At 33.3% G+C, this 16,575-nt stretch overlaps 1 protein-coding gene across 3 annotated transcripts in view; it reads left to right on the top strand.

Moving 5' to 3' along the window:
* The window catches only part of LOC132728456 (alpha-tocopherol transfer protein-like), a 35,177-nt gene that overhangs the window by 15,897 nt on the left and 2,705 nt on the right, over positions 1–16,575 (top strand). For all 3 annotated transcript variants that reach the window (XM_060714101.1, XM_060714099.1, XM_060714100.1), the window contains exons 2-7: positions 10,237–10,392; positions 11,847–12,006; positions 14,461–14,522; positions 14,892–15,091; positions 15,650–15,760; positions 16,290–16,413. In XM_060714101.1, coding sequence (XP_060570084.1) covers positions 10,239–10,392; positions 11,847–12,006; positions 14,461–14,522; positions 14,892–15,091; positions 15,650–15,760; positions 16,290–16,413 — 811 coding nt within the window. In that variant the 5' untranslated portion in view covers positions 10,237–10,238. The remainder of the gene's footprint in view (positions 1–10,236; positions 10,393–11,846; positions 12,007–14,460; positions 14,523–14,891; positions 15,092–15,649; positions 15,761–16,289; positions 16,414–16,575) is intronic.

Here is a 16,575-nt window from a genome sequence, read left to right as displayed (position 1 = left end):
AGTTTTAGATTTTAGCCCGCTGGCCCGCCAGCCCGCCCAGTTCACACTGCTAGCTCGCTACACTGTTAGCCCGCCCACTTCACACTTCCAGGTAATGTATCATAACATTTTTATGTTCATTAATAAAGTTTTAGATTTTAGCCCGCTGGCCCGCCAGCCCGCCCAGTTCACACTGCTAGCCCGCTACACTGCTAGCCCGCCCACTTCACACTGCCAGGTAATGTATCATAACGTTTTTATGTTCAATCAATAAAGTTTTAGATTTTAGCCCGCTGGCCCGCCAGCCCGCCCAGTTCACACTGCTAGCCCGCTTCACTGATAGCCCGCCCACTTCACACTGCCAGGTAATGTATTATAACATTTTTATGTTCAATCAATAAAGTTTTAGATTTTAGCCCGCTGGCCCGCCAGCCCGCCCAGTTCACACTGCTAGCCCGCTACACTGCTAGTCCGCCCACTTCACACTGCTAGGTAATGTATCATAACATTTTTTATGTTCAATCAATAAAGTTTTAGATTTTAGCCCGCTGGCCCGCCAGCCCGCCCAGTTCACACTGCTAGTTCGCTACACTGTTAGCCCGCCCACTTCACACTGCCAGGTAATGTATCATAAAATTTTTATGTTCATTAATAAAGTTTTAGATTTTAGCCCGCTGGCCCGCCAGCCCGCCCAGTTCACACTGCTGGCCCGCTACACTGCTAGCCCGCCCACTTCACACTGCCAGGTAATGTATCATAACGTTTTTATGTTCAATCAATAAAGTTTTAGATTTTAGCCCGCTGGCCCGCCAGCCCGCCCAGTTCACACTGCTAGCCCGCTACACTGCTAGCCCGCCCACTTCACACTGCCAGTAATGTATTATAACGTTTTATGTTCAATCAATAAAGTTTTAGATTTTAGCCCGCTGGCCCGCCAGCCCGCCCAGTTCACACTGCTGGCCCGCTACACTGCTAGCCCGCCCACTTCACACTGCCAGGTAATGTATCATAACGTTTTTATGTTCAATCAATAAAGTTTTAGATTTTAGCCCGCTGGCCCGCCAGCCCGCCCAGTTCACACTGCTAGCCCGCTACACTGCTAGCCCGCCCACTTCACACTGCCAGGTAATGTATTATAACGTTTTTTATGTTCAATCAATAAAGTTTTAGATTTTAGCCCGCTGGCCCGCCAGCCCGCCCAGTTCACACTGCTAGCCCGCTACACTGCTAAACCCGCCAACTTCACACTGCCAGGTAATGTATCATAACGTTTTTATGTTCAATCAATAAAGTTTTAGATTTTAGCCCGCTGGCCCGCCAGCCCGCCCAGTTCACACTGCTAGCCCGCTACACTGTTAGCCCGCCCACTTCACACTGCCAGGTAATGTATCATAACATTTTTATGTTCAATCAATAAAGTTTTAGATTTTAGCCCGCTGGCCCGCCAGCCCGCCCAGTTCACACTGCTAGCCCGCTAGACTGCTAGCCCGCCCAGTTCACACTGTTAGCCCGCTAGGCTGCTAGCCCGCCCAGTTCACACTGTTAGCCCGCTAGGCTGCTAGCCCGCCCAGTTCACACTGTTAGCCCGCTAGACTGCTAGCCCGCTCAGTTCATACTGTTAGCCCGCTAGACTGCTAGCCCGTTAGCCCGCGTACTTCACGGACATGCCTTTTCTTGTTAATCTTGCTTATCATATTATTTGCAATTTGTTGTTGTTGTTTTTTTTATTATTAATTTATTTATTTTGTGGGGGTACTTTTTTTTTTGGGGGGGGGGGGGGTCGTTGTTTTTTTTTTTAATTAACAAAACACACATAAAAACTATTTAGAAATATTTTAGAATATACAGTCCGCTTAGAATATACAGTCCGCTTTATAGTTATTGAATGTACATTGAAAAACTCACGGGGAAATATAAAACCTGCATTCGAAAGTGTGATTAACCGTGCAACAGTTCTAGCATTAATGGAACATGATACCGTTGTTAAAAGTACAATTTGTGCTTTTAACAATCCAGATCAATCTTTTGATTGATACAGATCAATTCTTCAGTGGAAAGTTGAATGCACTTTTAAGAAGTTCGTGTGAACATTTATTCCAATTCAATCGATGCAAAACGCATTGGAATAAAAATGTCAGCGAAATTCATTATTTGGATGGCTTTAGATTTTATCGTCTTTTATCGTAAACACTTAAGTTAGCAAAAACATAATATTGTCATGGTCACTAGTATTTCATATTTACTTAGAAATTAGACAATAAGTGCTTTTTCATTCTTTTAACACATAAAATAATTATTTTGGTTTCAAAGTAATTTTATTCTGTTAAATAGCAAGAGTTCCTGTTGCATTGTAAGGTGAACACTATTAATGGCTTACAAAATTGAGGTCACTTAAAATGCTGTAGTGCTTGCAATAAAGAAAACAATGTTGTAGAATAGATTGGTATTGTAACCATGGTGTAATTCGGGGACCGCAGTGGAAATAAAAATATCTCTATTTTGTGCTGTCCTAGGTGTTGGTGTGCATATTATGACTTAATTATTGTCATGAATGTTATATATTTATACCACACATGCTGTTTCAAATGTCCATGTATATGTATTCCATACCGAAATAAATCTAAATCTAAATCTCTAAATCTAAGTGGATAAAGATACATTAAAAAGGAAAGAATATCAAATGAACTGCATTTTATTCTGACAATGTAGTACATAAAACAAAGCAATTTTAAACTTGAAGCTATTTAAAGACAATTGAATAATGTCAATATTTGTTTAAAACTAAAGTTGTCATTCACTAACGGCGTTATCGCATTAAATAAACTAAACCAAATAGTCAAATACCGCTATAAGTGGGTTAACTGAGTAAAGATACGATTAGCAAATTGAAACTTTGAAATATGTCGTTCATAAAGTGTCGATCAGTGCATTTTTTTCGTTTGCTATCAGCAAGTGCAGAATGATCGTCCATGATTTTATATATACCCAGTGCAGGTGGCCTTCTTATGCATGTACAATGATAGACATTTGGTAAGGAATAAGTAATAGAAAGAGCACCGAAACACGAGGCTATCTGATTTGTACGAGGGGGCGTAGCCCCCGAGTATTAATCAGATTGCCGAGTGTTTTGGTGTTCTTTCTCTTTTGTATCATAGTCAAACATAAAAGCACGTTCCCTGTTGTCACAATATGAACCCCGGCAAAAATGAACCAATGAACGAACATCTGAATATGACATTTCTGTCGCTTTCCCTCTCTCAGCCGTCACAATATGTAAACCCCAGCAAAAATGAGCCAATCAATGGGCATGCTCTGGAGTGCGGGTAACTAATACCCGCACCACAGTTAACGCACTGTGCATGTATATGTATACGATTTAACCCTGACACATTTTCAACAGAAAGGTCTCCAAACTATGATACAAGAAAAGAAAAGAATTCAAATTTATTCAATGTATATTGTATGTATGTATCACAAGAATATCTGATACATATACTTCAATTCATTTTTTTGATTGAAAAACTGTTCTTCTTTGTCTTATTTCTCACTTTTTGTTTTGTTGTTGTTGTTGCTTCAGCTGTTTTGCATAATGTTTAATCAACACTGATGATAATAATAATGATGATAAAAATAATGATTACATTTATAATGACAATGATAATTTGGCGCATTATGATGATTTTATTTGATATGATTATTTGTTGAAGATAAGAATATTTTTGAAACTATGTGCAGTACGATGTACATTTAAAATAAAATGTTCCGTTCTATATTAAAACAGAAATATTCGTTCATACTAGAGATTGATCATGTCTGAATCGTGTCTGGATCTGAGTAATGTCTGGATCTGGGTAATGTCTGGATCTAGGTTATGTCTGGATCTGGGTAATGTCTGGATCTGGGTTATGTCTGGATCTGGATTATGTCTGAATCTGGATTATGTCTTTATCTGGATCATGCCTGGATATGAATCTTGTCTGGATATGTGTAATGTCTTGATCTCTATCATGAGTGTATCATGTCTGTATCTGGATCATGTCTGTATCTGGAACATGTCTGTATCGTGAATATGTTTGTATCTAGATCATTTCTGAATCGTGATCTTTTCTTGATCTGAAGGGAGCTTGTCTGATTCTGGATCTTGCCTATGTCTGAATCTTGTTTGGATCTTGTTTGGATCCGGATCATTTCTTGATCTGAATCATATCTGGATCTTGTCTGGATCATATCTGAATCTGGATCATGTCTGATTCGAGCGTTTTGATTAAAAGCTCAAAATTGAAGTTCAAAGTAGAATATGTCATTACGAAAAAATAAACATCAACATCACCACCTTCGTTTTAACATAATTGTTTGACTCCGTGATCGATTTTGTAACAGTAATTTTAAGGTTCGCGTAATGTTACTCTAGTATGATCAATAGTTCGGGTGACTTGGTGCATGTAGAAAAAAGCAATAGCGGAAGCGGTTGTAAATAAACAAAGAAAAGTACTGTAATTTAGTACAAAATATTATGAAATTGGTCAACCGCAGAGTCTTGTCAACGTTTGGCACATATTTTTATGTTGAAGCTATTGTCCCTATATTTAATATTCGGAACAAAAACAAACAGACAAACAAGCAAGCAAACAAACAAACAGAAACACATTTTTTATAGAAAAACATTGATTTTATGTACCATAAGATAATGTCTGATTTGTAAGAGCATTAATAGATTAACGAATGGAATAACGAAAATAAAATAATTATTATTAAATTTGGTTTATAATTCAAATTGAATAATTGAATAACAAAGACAAAAACGTCCAATGTGGCATTGCAAGTAAAATCGTGATCCTTTTGACAAATTCAACTTTACGTTACTGGTTATGCTTAATCATATTGTTATCTTAAATTGTGAATCCAAATGATAAAAAGAATAAAATAATCTACTTGTAAATTCAACGACTATCAAGCTTATTATTAACTAGTTAGGTATAAAAACTTAATTAATTTTACATTTTCCTTTTCTTCTTATTTAGCAAAAACAAGAATAAAGATCAACAAGTTCACAAGACAAGTCAAATTTAAACAGCATAAACTTAGTCTCCCATACAATGAACATTAATGAAAAAAAAAGTTTATACCACAACGGCTATATTTAATAAATGTTTTGTTGTGAAAACTATATTTTTACTGCAACAAAAAAAAAACAAATACATAAACAGTTAAGCGTGTGTAAATTCTTATAAAATGTCACTGTTATTTATCATTTAGTTTGATACAACATGTAGCGAGCATAAGAAATAAAAATTGCTTTGGTTTTGTTTAATCTCAATTCATTTTTTTTTTCACAAGCATTTTAGGATTATGTTCCCATTCTTTAGGAATTTAAACTTGGATATAATTATGTAGATGTAAAAAAACGAGAGAACGTGTAAACTTTGTACCCAAAACACGATGGAATCAGAATGTCATTTCATGCCTTGTTGACAATTTTCTTTAGAATTAGATTTTTTTTATTTATAATGCATAAATAATTGTTCCTATGTTATGTGATTATTGCCATCTTTACTCTTAACTACTTAAAAAATGCATGATTAATGTTACATAACTGTGATTTCACGCACGTTTTACTCGTAAATAAGATTTTAGATTTAGGAATTTCTGTTGATGTTTGTGTTTTACGACACTTACAAAGTCAGCATGTGCAAATGGTGAATTTACCAAAGTCAAAGTCGTATGTATGGCCCATTAGCTTGAAGACTTGCAGTGTACAAACACTTCATAAATAACATATTTTCAGCAAAGCGATGCTTTTGGAAATTTTGCGATTGTTCCAAAGCGAAATGGAGGTATTGTTACATGTGGTGGAATACAAGCTTCATGCAGACGACTAAGCTCATATAAGACATTTTCAGTTAGCTAAATGTCTCCAGACCAATCCGAGAAAGCAATATTATTCTGTTGCATAATATTCATGGTACATCCAGCACAATGCACTGTGGCATTATCTTATTAGGAAAAACACACGCAAGAGGTCTGTGATGTGTTAGAAACAGAAGATAAACAGGACAAAGAACGTTATCAATGTATGGCTTTGCAGTAAAATTTCGTAAAAACGCGATTGTGGAACTGGTCAAGAGATCGTACTCCACAACATGCTTACAGTGCCCTAACTTCGCTTGACCCTCTTAGAAGAATGGTAAAATATCCTACAATAAATTGTTTCGTCTAAAACTTTGATGGATAACAAGATTTGCAGCTTATGGGACATAAGATATATAATACATATGATACTGACTTTTGTGAATCTGATGATTTGTAAGTGTAGTAAAATACATAAATTATTATCTATTTAAATGAAATCCCTAAAAATGATGACTAAATTTATTTTTTTTAGCATTATTCCTTGAAAAAGTTCAGGAAAATATGTTATCACATTTAGCAAAATATGAATGATGCAGTTTAAAAGTTGCTGTGAATTTAAAAGTTATTGATGAATTAATTGATTGATTAATCAATTAATTATTTTTTTGTCTTAATTAATTAATTAATATTTCTTTATCAATACTTCCATTTCTTATATGTGGGTGAACTAAAGGTAGTTATATTAACTATTTTTAACTATAGTTCTAAATTGTACATCATGTTCAAATGTATCATGTATATCATGTTCAAATTTAAGTAAATTACAGTGTAAATGTAATGAAAAAGCTACAATTTTCAAAATAAATTTGCCTTATTTAATAAATAGTACATTTCTATGTATTTAGGTATTTCTGAAGAAGTTGATTTGTTGAAAAAAAAGTACAATAAGTCATTAGGGGTATTTTGACAATGAATTACAAGATCTTGACAATTAGTTATCACCGATAGATTGAAAACATAACTTATTGGGATATCATAATTTCATGTAACTGTATACCTTACGTAATTCATTTTTGTAACCAAAATACGCCGTGGAGGGTCTGTGAGGAATCTTTAAAATAAGGTCGCGACTGTTGGTAATAAACATTAAAATTGAAAACATAATTAATCGGGATATCGTAATATTCATAAAATAGTATTATTATACTTTTCATAGAACAGGTTATACGCAGGTTCGGATCAGGGTATGCTTTTTAAATACGATAAGATAGAAGATAAAGTAAAGTATAGGGTGTGTCCGGTGATAACGCCCGTTTCACACTGCTCATGTCCTATCTTATTACAAATTACACTTTTTAACGTGACAGTTTATAATAAGATAGTAGTTTTGCACTTGTGTTTAACCTATTCAAACGATTTTCAAACGACGTAAAATTGAATAGTACCACGCAAAGATAATTACACAAGTATTGTGCTAAATTGATTTCTTGTTTTCTTTAATCAGGGTTTGAGGTGTTATGGTGTATGTTTAACGCTTCACCATCAAATAAGATAAAGTACTAAAACAGGTTTTAAATCAAAGCACAGAAGCGCTGAATTTGTTTGGGTCTCAGAATGTCAGAAAGGCGAAGGTTGTGAGATTATAAACTATTTGTTTTTGTATAGTGCCACCAATGCTTTCCAGCGTTTTAATTGTAGTAAATTGGCTATAAGACCAATTGCAACACTGATATTCAATTCAATGTTTATTTGACTTAAAACATTTTGAAAAAAAAAATGAATTGCCTTAACCGGGATTTGAACTGGAGACCTCCCGCTTCCTAAGCGAGTGCGCAAACCCCTCGGCCACGGTGAAGTTTTATGTTGATGGCCTGAAGAAAGCCATATTATTCTAAATTATGGTTTGTAACGACGCTAACTGTTGTTTAACACAGATGTAAATAATCATGGAGCTTACTATAAACATGTATATCTATAAAGAATAAAACAATATTAGAAATCTTCGACCATTCGGGAACTACTTTGCTTGAAAATTAATGCGTCTGTCATTTGACCATCTTTACGCAGTGATCTCCCGGCTTTAGTGTTCATATAAAGGGAATTAACCGCTTCAAAAAAGCGGACTACTTTCGGCATTTGCAATTAACAGCATTAGAGTCTGAAATTTCGCTACCATTATTTGTTTGGTCTGACGACCCAAACAAATAAAAATGAGTCAAATACTTTTGATTCATAATGCGGTAATTTAGGATAAAGTTTTTGTTTTTCCTGGTTATCCTAATGCGTATTAGATTTAGATTGGACACGTATAGTGATGAAAAATGTCGAGTTTTCACAAAATTGTCCTAAGAGGCCGTATCATATTACTGAATGTGCTAAATGAATTACTAATATAGGTGAATAATTACGAGATAGTATCGGTGATAGAATAAAGAAACGCCAACAAAAATTGTCCATGTTTAAATTACATCACAGATGTTAATGAGTTGTATCTCTGACACTATCTTAATTTTATCTTGCATAAATTATCAACATGATATGCATTAAAATATGGATTTATTAACACGGACGTGTTGATAATTATATATGAAAAGGAAACTTTGATATTCTGTTTGAATGACTGCTGTCAGGTGGTTAGTAAACACGTTCAACCAGTAATTGCACACATGCATTCTGGTTTGGTTGTCGTCTGCTTATAGTATAGTGTCTTCTGCAGAGACATTACTAACTTCCGGCTCGTAGTTTGCATTTCATTTTATTATTAAACGTTGTCTGTACGCTGTATTAATCAATCAAGCCCTTCATGAGAATCATTCGGTTTTTGTCTCCACTCATCATTTACATTCATTTGTACTGAATAGGCACGTGTGTTAAAATTTCAAACACTTAAACAACAGCTTTTCACGAGAATCGACCAGGTGGCGCATCATTTGCTGAATGTTTCATACAAGTTGTTGAAGTATAATTATATAAGATATGAAACGCTTAGAGCGCAGTTTTAGTAACATGATTTTTTTTTTAATTTGCCAATAAATTGCCATCGTTTTTGCGTTCTGTTAAATCTCTGATATTCATCGTATACTTTATTTTGCACGACATTTTATTTGTACTTAAGACAATAAAGTTTATTTTTATTCAGATGTTTTAATTTGATACTTAAGACAATAAAGTTTATTTTTATTCAGATGTTTTAATTTGATACTTAAGACAATAAAGTTTATTTTTATTCAGATGTTTTAATTTGATACTTAAGACAATAAAGTTTATTTTTATTCAGATGTTTTAATTTGATACTTAAGACAATAAAGTTTATTTTTATTCAGATGTTTTAATTTGATAACTGTGAAATGACTTGAAAGATTGGTGCTATTTTAGTGTTTATATATTTGTATGTAAGAAATAGATATATATCTTTATCATGATTTTTATTGTTAACATTTCAAGGCCACTGCCACACATTTTTGTAGATATGTCATTAAAGATCAAAGGAGAAAATGTTGACTTAAATTGTTGTGATCTATATACATAATCTTTATAATTGAGTATGAATGTGTGGACCATTTAACTCATTATACTGTTTACACTGATTAACCTTAAAGGTGCTCGTTTACAAATGAGCCGCGTCACGACAAAAACCAACATAGTGCGTTTGCGACCAGCATGGATCCAGACCAGCCTGCGCATCCGCGCAGTCTGATCAGGATCCATGCTGTTCGCTTACCAACTCTATTACAAGTACAGAAACTGATAGCGAACAGCATGGATCCTGATCAGACTGCGCGGATGCGCAGGCTGGTCTGGATCCATGCTAGCCGCAAACGCACTATGTTGGTTTTGTCGTGACGCGGCTCAAATTATGCGAGAAAAATATTATTTCCTATTTACCATTTAAAAGAAAGAGATAAATTTATTATGATGAAGACGTAGGCCGAAACGTTGATAAGTAAAACAGTTTATTTATATTCATTTGTTGTTTTTGGTTTTTCTATACTTAAACCAATTTAAATGTTTAATACTGCTAAAACTGATATTAGTGACGGAAATGATTGTATAGGCTATATTGCAGTCGTCCATAAACAGTTTCAATCCGACCAAGCAACCTTTTCTCTCTAGATCAATGTTCATATTCTAACATCTATTTGACTAATATAAAGACTGTAAGTAACTGGAATCGTTAGGCAATGGTTATATATATAACAATGAACCTTTTTTCATACACAACCATATAATCCATATAAAATAAAGCGAACTAATGATACTGTACAATAACTTTCTATATTCAAATTTTTTAATAATTCATAAATTTATAGCAGCGTGTATATATGATATAAGCATCACAATTATCCAATGAAAATTGACGTTACAAAATTGCTTGGTTATATCTTAACATTATATTTATGTTTGCAGGCATGCTTCAAGACGAGAATTATAAGTGTATGCTTGACGATCAAAGCTTGCTTAAAGCTAAACGGGAGCTAAATGAAGACCCGAAAGAAAGAGTCGGTGCGTTAAAGGCACTCCGTGAATGGGTGACACAGCAAAAGTGGTTGAAGTCTCCGTTAGGTTGGTTAAAACATTTTATATGATCGTACAATTATAAAACATTATGGATTCAATGTTTTTTTTATGACGACCGTAATATGTTTGGTACAAAGTACATTGATATTTTGTTTTGATAAGATTATAAAAATGTGGTAATGAACTGGAATTGTAACTGAAGTTTTGATAACTTTGAAGACAGTTTTGACTTAGTCACAATGTTTATCAATTGTTTGTTTGGTTGGGTTTTATGCCAATTATATCACGCTTTATAGTCAAACCTCGGCGGTCAGTCCATCTTAATGTTTCAGTAATTTCCATATTTTCCGCAACTGACCGACTACTAATCTAAAGCAATGAACAGTAAATGACCACTATCCCGAGGATTGAACCAACGGTCCCTTGGCACAAATCCGATGTCCATTAATCTACAGCAAGAAAATAAAAAATAAACCATTACATGAACATTATTTTCAAATTTCTTTTGAAGATTTTTTATAGGATTGCATTTCCTTTGATGTTTCTTGTAATCATATACGACATGCCTTTGTGAACAACGGAAAATAGATTAACTGGCAGTTTGTCATTGTGAACAAGTATCATGCAACGATTGGCCCTACAAAAATGATTTAAAACTGTAGTTTTGTTTGATAAATTGAGCTCGTTTGAAATTTTAAAGAATTATTTAACATCAAATTGAAATAGTGCACCTGTCGATGTACTCAATAACACATGTAATGTTTACCTGATAAAATGCAGAAATGAAGTAATTAATGTTGTATTGTTTCTTCTCATTTTACATTTGCTACATAAACATTTCATTTTTTCAAAGTATATATTTTTTGAAATTAATAAACATCCATTATTCTGATAGATTCGCTTGTTAAGCAAAAGTTTGAACCATACCTACAACAGTGGGAACTTGTTGATGATCTGTTGTAGTTACAAATGTTGTTTGATTTGCATAATGGTGCAGCACATGTATATATAGTTGACATTTAAAAATGCTTGTCATGATTAACTTGTTTAAATCTAAGTTAGATAAGATATAACGTTTTGGTGTACATACATAACAAACATATAAATATTATAAATATCTTGCCCACGATTTTTATCCCAAAAAATGACGTATATTAAAGGATATTTATTAAGTTATACTTGGTGAATTATGTTATAAAAAATCAAAGACTGTACAATTTCGGTTTTGTCATATTTTCACGGTCTTACAAGCAAAAGCGTCTCTTAATTCAGCTGCTGTCTTAGTACTGTAGCTAAAATCTTGCGCATGCGCCCTATCCCCTCTTTTATCAGAAATTTACAACAATCAAAACCTTTTTCGGCACGACGTTCATCAAGATGCAATCATTCTACAACTGTCCAATATAGTTTATACACGTATATATCTTTTGTTAATTTTAAAATTTTATATAAGATTATTAGTTTGTTCTTTCACTTTTAAACATTTTGCCCCATTTCAGATGCAAGATACTTGTTGGGATTTTTGCGAGCCAGAAAATTTAGTCAGCTTGGTGCACGTGAACTTTTAGAAAACTACTGGACAGTTAGGACAAAATATTCCGATTGGTATGATGGCGTAGATTCATCAGATAATAGAATACAAGACATAATTAAACAAGGGTAGGTTAATGATTGATTTCAAACATAATATAGAAATGTTAATACAAAGGTATGTAAGTAGCAGACAATACAATATACAATACAACACAACACATATATTCCATATCATAGCAAAAATGTTTCATATAGCACAAGACTTGATAAATCAAAGTACTGAAAGTACTAGAAAACGAGGGAAGCATTACAATCGACATAACAATACCTTTGATATTTAGTTAATTAAATTCAGCCGCAAGTTTTCGGTTGTACAGAATAAATGTGAATCAGTGCCCGGAAACACGCAGTGCGTGGGTTTCTATGGTAACAGATAAATTAAGATTACGTATTTGGTATTTGAGACTTGTGTGTCATGTTCATACTCTGCTAATCTCATGCCGGTGTCACATATGAAGTACAAATGTTAGTGAATACGTGTTTTAGGCCTACAGCAAAAATCCACGAACTTATCAATTAGCCCGTGATAAACATCAAGATGTTTCGATAGAAGCCATTTGGACAATTGCCTTGTTTTGAAAATGTCCTTACGCTTGTTGTTGTTCTTGTTGTTGTTATTTGTCGGTGTTGATAAGATGGTATTGAATTGTTTATCCCATATAATTCAAGAGTTTATAAAAGACGGAAATGTATCTTGTGTTATAGATTGAAAGACAATGTTAACAATGAACTTTACTTGAATACATATAATAACAGTTTATTAAATTTTATTTTAAATGAAATAAGAAAAAAAGAGATTTCAGGAAATCCTTTCTCTTAAACTAAACTAGAAATGTCAAGCACATAAAACGACTAAAGATAAAGTGCACTTTTACAAATATTTTATCCGCTCAAAATGTCAAAACATGGCATTTTATTATAAACATTTATGCGAAGGTCAAATCTACCAACGAAATATATGTTGTAAATAAATAAATGGCAAGTAGTACATTATAAACATGTATAAATCTACATAAAAAATAAATCTGAAAACATAGAACTTTCAAAAAGTTGTCAAATCTTTAAATGAAGTTACATGCATGATAAGAATTAAAGTGGATTGGTATACAATGGGCACATTTTCCATAATTATTTCATATATTGATTAAAGCAGCATGCTTCCAGATGAGCGGAAATATTTCAATAAATCAAACTTGTGAAAAATGTACTAAGATTTTCGGCAAAGTAGAATGATTCAATATTCAAGTAATAATTTACATTTATGAGCGATAAATGGTGAATTTTCCATTATGTGTAACTAAATTTCTACTGTGTTACTAACGCAGTAAGGGCATTTTGTGCATATTTTGATAAACGTGGATTGTAAGTGCCATTAATAATGTGTAAAACGATTCCTTTTGGTTACTATACAATACTATTCATTTAATTTCATTTTCAAAATTTTCATAAAAATAAGCATTAATCTGGAAGCGTGCTGCTTTAAAACAATAGAAAAGTATCATTATGATAGAATTGTGCAATGTTGCTTGAACATTGGGTCGATAAAAGTCTAGAATAAACATTTATATAATCAATAGTACTATTTAGTTCTAGAACATTTTATTATCCGCTATGTAAATATATAAAATATTCCATTATGTATCCCAAATCAGCCAACAACTTCCATGTACGATTCTTTCGCGGGTTGTTGTTATGTCTAATACTAAATTCTTTCAGAGTAATTATTCATTGCATTACATACCTTCCATTATAGACAAATTCACTTTAATTTGACAGTTTATTTCCTCATTTGACATGTTCTAAGACTGCCCACTACATACTTACTTTCGCACTGTCTCTCTGTCCATGATACTTTATACATCATTTTCGTGATATGTTAAAAGGAAAATAATTTCATTGATCTATCAGTTAAAAAGGAGAATTTTTTTTCTTTGATAAGTCACATGATTGTCTTATACTACAATTAAACATTGACAATTTATACTTTATTTATACATTTGAACTTAAAACTAGTCAAAAGTCGGGTTAGTGTGGGTCTTTAATGGATTTTATAATTGAATAACTTCAAGGTTTAGTATTAACATTTTAAGTACAATGTGTTAATTTTGTCTTGATTTAAAGATGAAAATAAACAAAAAATGTCACCAGGAAATATATTTGAATTTGTAATGATTTAGTTTTGTTTGCCGTTATGTATAATTGAGCCGTGTTTGTGGCCACTATTTTAGGAAAATACATTTTCAATTAATGCATAATGTTATTATTATACAATCTCACATTTATCATGTCATTTCTGACAAGTATTTTTTAAATAAATTGCTTTAAATTGTTAAATATATGATTGGTTTATAATAACCACATGCCTGACGGAGTCTCATTGTCTTGTCTTGTCCTACCTGCAAAACAAAAAGAGATTGTGAGAATCCATCTGAAACTGAATGTAGAAAAATTTAGTCGTTACTAAACGAACACTTCAGATTTTGCCGTAAAAATCTAATTTAACAAGATGTATAATTTCAGCGTTTACATTCCACTTCCGGGTAGAGATAAAGAAGGGAGGAAACTCGTTATTGTAAGACTCGGTGAGTGATTTACTTCCCCTTCATTGCATTATTGGTCCACACTGTTGTCTGTCACTAGTGTAGAAACTTATTCAAAAATAATTGAGCATAATATTGATAGCTTGGTATTTTATACAGCAAGGAGAAACACCAACAAACAGCAAGTAAAACGTCCTAATCTGAGGGGGGGGGGGGGGGGGACCGGAAAATTATGCCTTTCTGGTATAAATCATAATGCCATAGCTGGACCTAGAATTTAAACCAATTAAGAGCCTGGAAAGAAACAAAATAAGGTTACCATTACAAGACCAAGATTGAATGCATCTATTCTTAAATACTGAGCTTTAATCACATTTTATTTACTAATTGATATGTTATTTCCATCTATAGGTGCGATGGACCCGAAAGGTAAAATGAACACATTTGAGGATGTAATGCGAGCGAACCTGGCTCTATTTGACTATATTCTACTGGATGAAGATATTCAAGTTAATGGGCTTGTATTTGTCATTGATATGACTGGATTTTCCAGACATCATTTTGTCTCCACTGGTATGGAAAACACGAAGAAATGCATGATTGTTACACAGGTGAGTTGATTGACTTGGTTAATTGACTAACTCCATTGACGTAGAACAAAACTGTAAAGCATTCACGTCAGAAAAAAGTATGAATTGTGTGGTGTTTTTAAGTTGTTGTCGTTTTATTTTGTGTTTTTTGTACTTTCTATATGAACCTTTTATAAAAAATAGACATAAAAATAGAAACAGATTCAAAACGCAATGTATTCTCTTCGAAGTGATCCAAAAGCATCCGTCGTAAAAACTTTTTAAAGCACTCTTTCAATAACTATTTCCTACTTCTTGTAAATGTTGAAGGTTTTAATACATAACCTGCCAACAATCAAATAATAATATTGTCCCTTTAAAACTCATTAATCTGTTTAATCATATATGACAGTGCATTGATAAAGTAAGTTTCAGACGACAATATTCAGTAGAGAGTGATTCTATTTGTCAAACAAGGTATTAAAATTGAGAACATTCTGTTGAGATTTATATTTGCTTTTAAAGTTGTAACGGTAGAATAGGGTTAATCAGAAATACATTGTATGCGCAGAACGTTTTAAGAACATTCATCTATTGCAGAAAGCATTGCCTGGCCGGATAAAGGAGTTGCATTATTACAACACTGGTGCTGTATTTGAAAGTATTTTTAACATGATCCGACCTATGATGAGTGAAAAATTGAGAAATAGGGTAAATATCTTATACTTTTATATTATAATTTATCACTCTTTAACACAATCAAATTAATTTGTTGTTCCTCTCAAAACTTGGGGGCGGGCGTCCGTGACCGAGTGGTTAAGGTCGTTGATCTCGAACCACTCGCCCCTCACCGCTTTGGGTTCGAATCCCGACAAGGACTTTGTATTCTTTCATGTGAGGAATCTATCCAGCTAGCTTACGGAACGTCAGTGGTTCTACTCAGGTGCCCGTTCGATTCGTACCTGAAATAATGCACGGAAGGGCAACTGAGGTCTTCCTCCACCAGTAAAGCTGGAACGTCGCCATATGACCTATACTGTGTTGGTGGGACGTAAACCCCAAATCTTTCAAAACTTGAATTTCTACTTTTACTTAATATGTATATTGACTTCCCTACTGTCAAAAGGTGATGACATAAAACATACATTACGTCTATGAACTTTTAAATACATATCATGTTCTTTTGAAAAACATTTTTTCACTTTTAAGTTCTTACATTTAATGATTTTAATTCTTACAGGTTCACGTTCACGGACAGAATTTATCATCAGTTTATGATAAGATAGATCAGTGTATGTTACCTGAGGAATATCTTCCTGATGATTATACAGGGGCACACGCTGGAACAATACAAGAAATATGCAGTAAGTGCTTTAACCCCTGTTTAAATTTATACTAATCATACTGTCAATATCAACTAGTGTACAGTCTGGATAACAAATGACATATAATTCTGAGCATTTATGATGAAATTAAGAATCATCATTCAAAATATTTATGATAGACAATACTGAACATTTTACAGG

The sequence above is a fragment of the Ruditapes philippinarum genome, unplaced genomic scaffold (genome assembly GCF_026571515.1).
Source record: "Ruditapes philippinarum isolate M1 unplaced genomic scaffold, ASM2657151v2 ctg1901_1_1_1_1, whole genome shotgun sequence".
Classification (NCBI taxonomy): domain Eukaryota; kingdom Metazoa; phylum Mollusca; class Bivalvia; order Venerida; family Veneridae; genus Ruditapes; species Ruditapes philippinarum.
The sequence above is the reverse complement of the archived record's forward strand: the minus strand, read 5'-3'. Positions and strand labels throughout refer to the sequence as shown.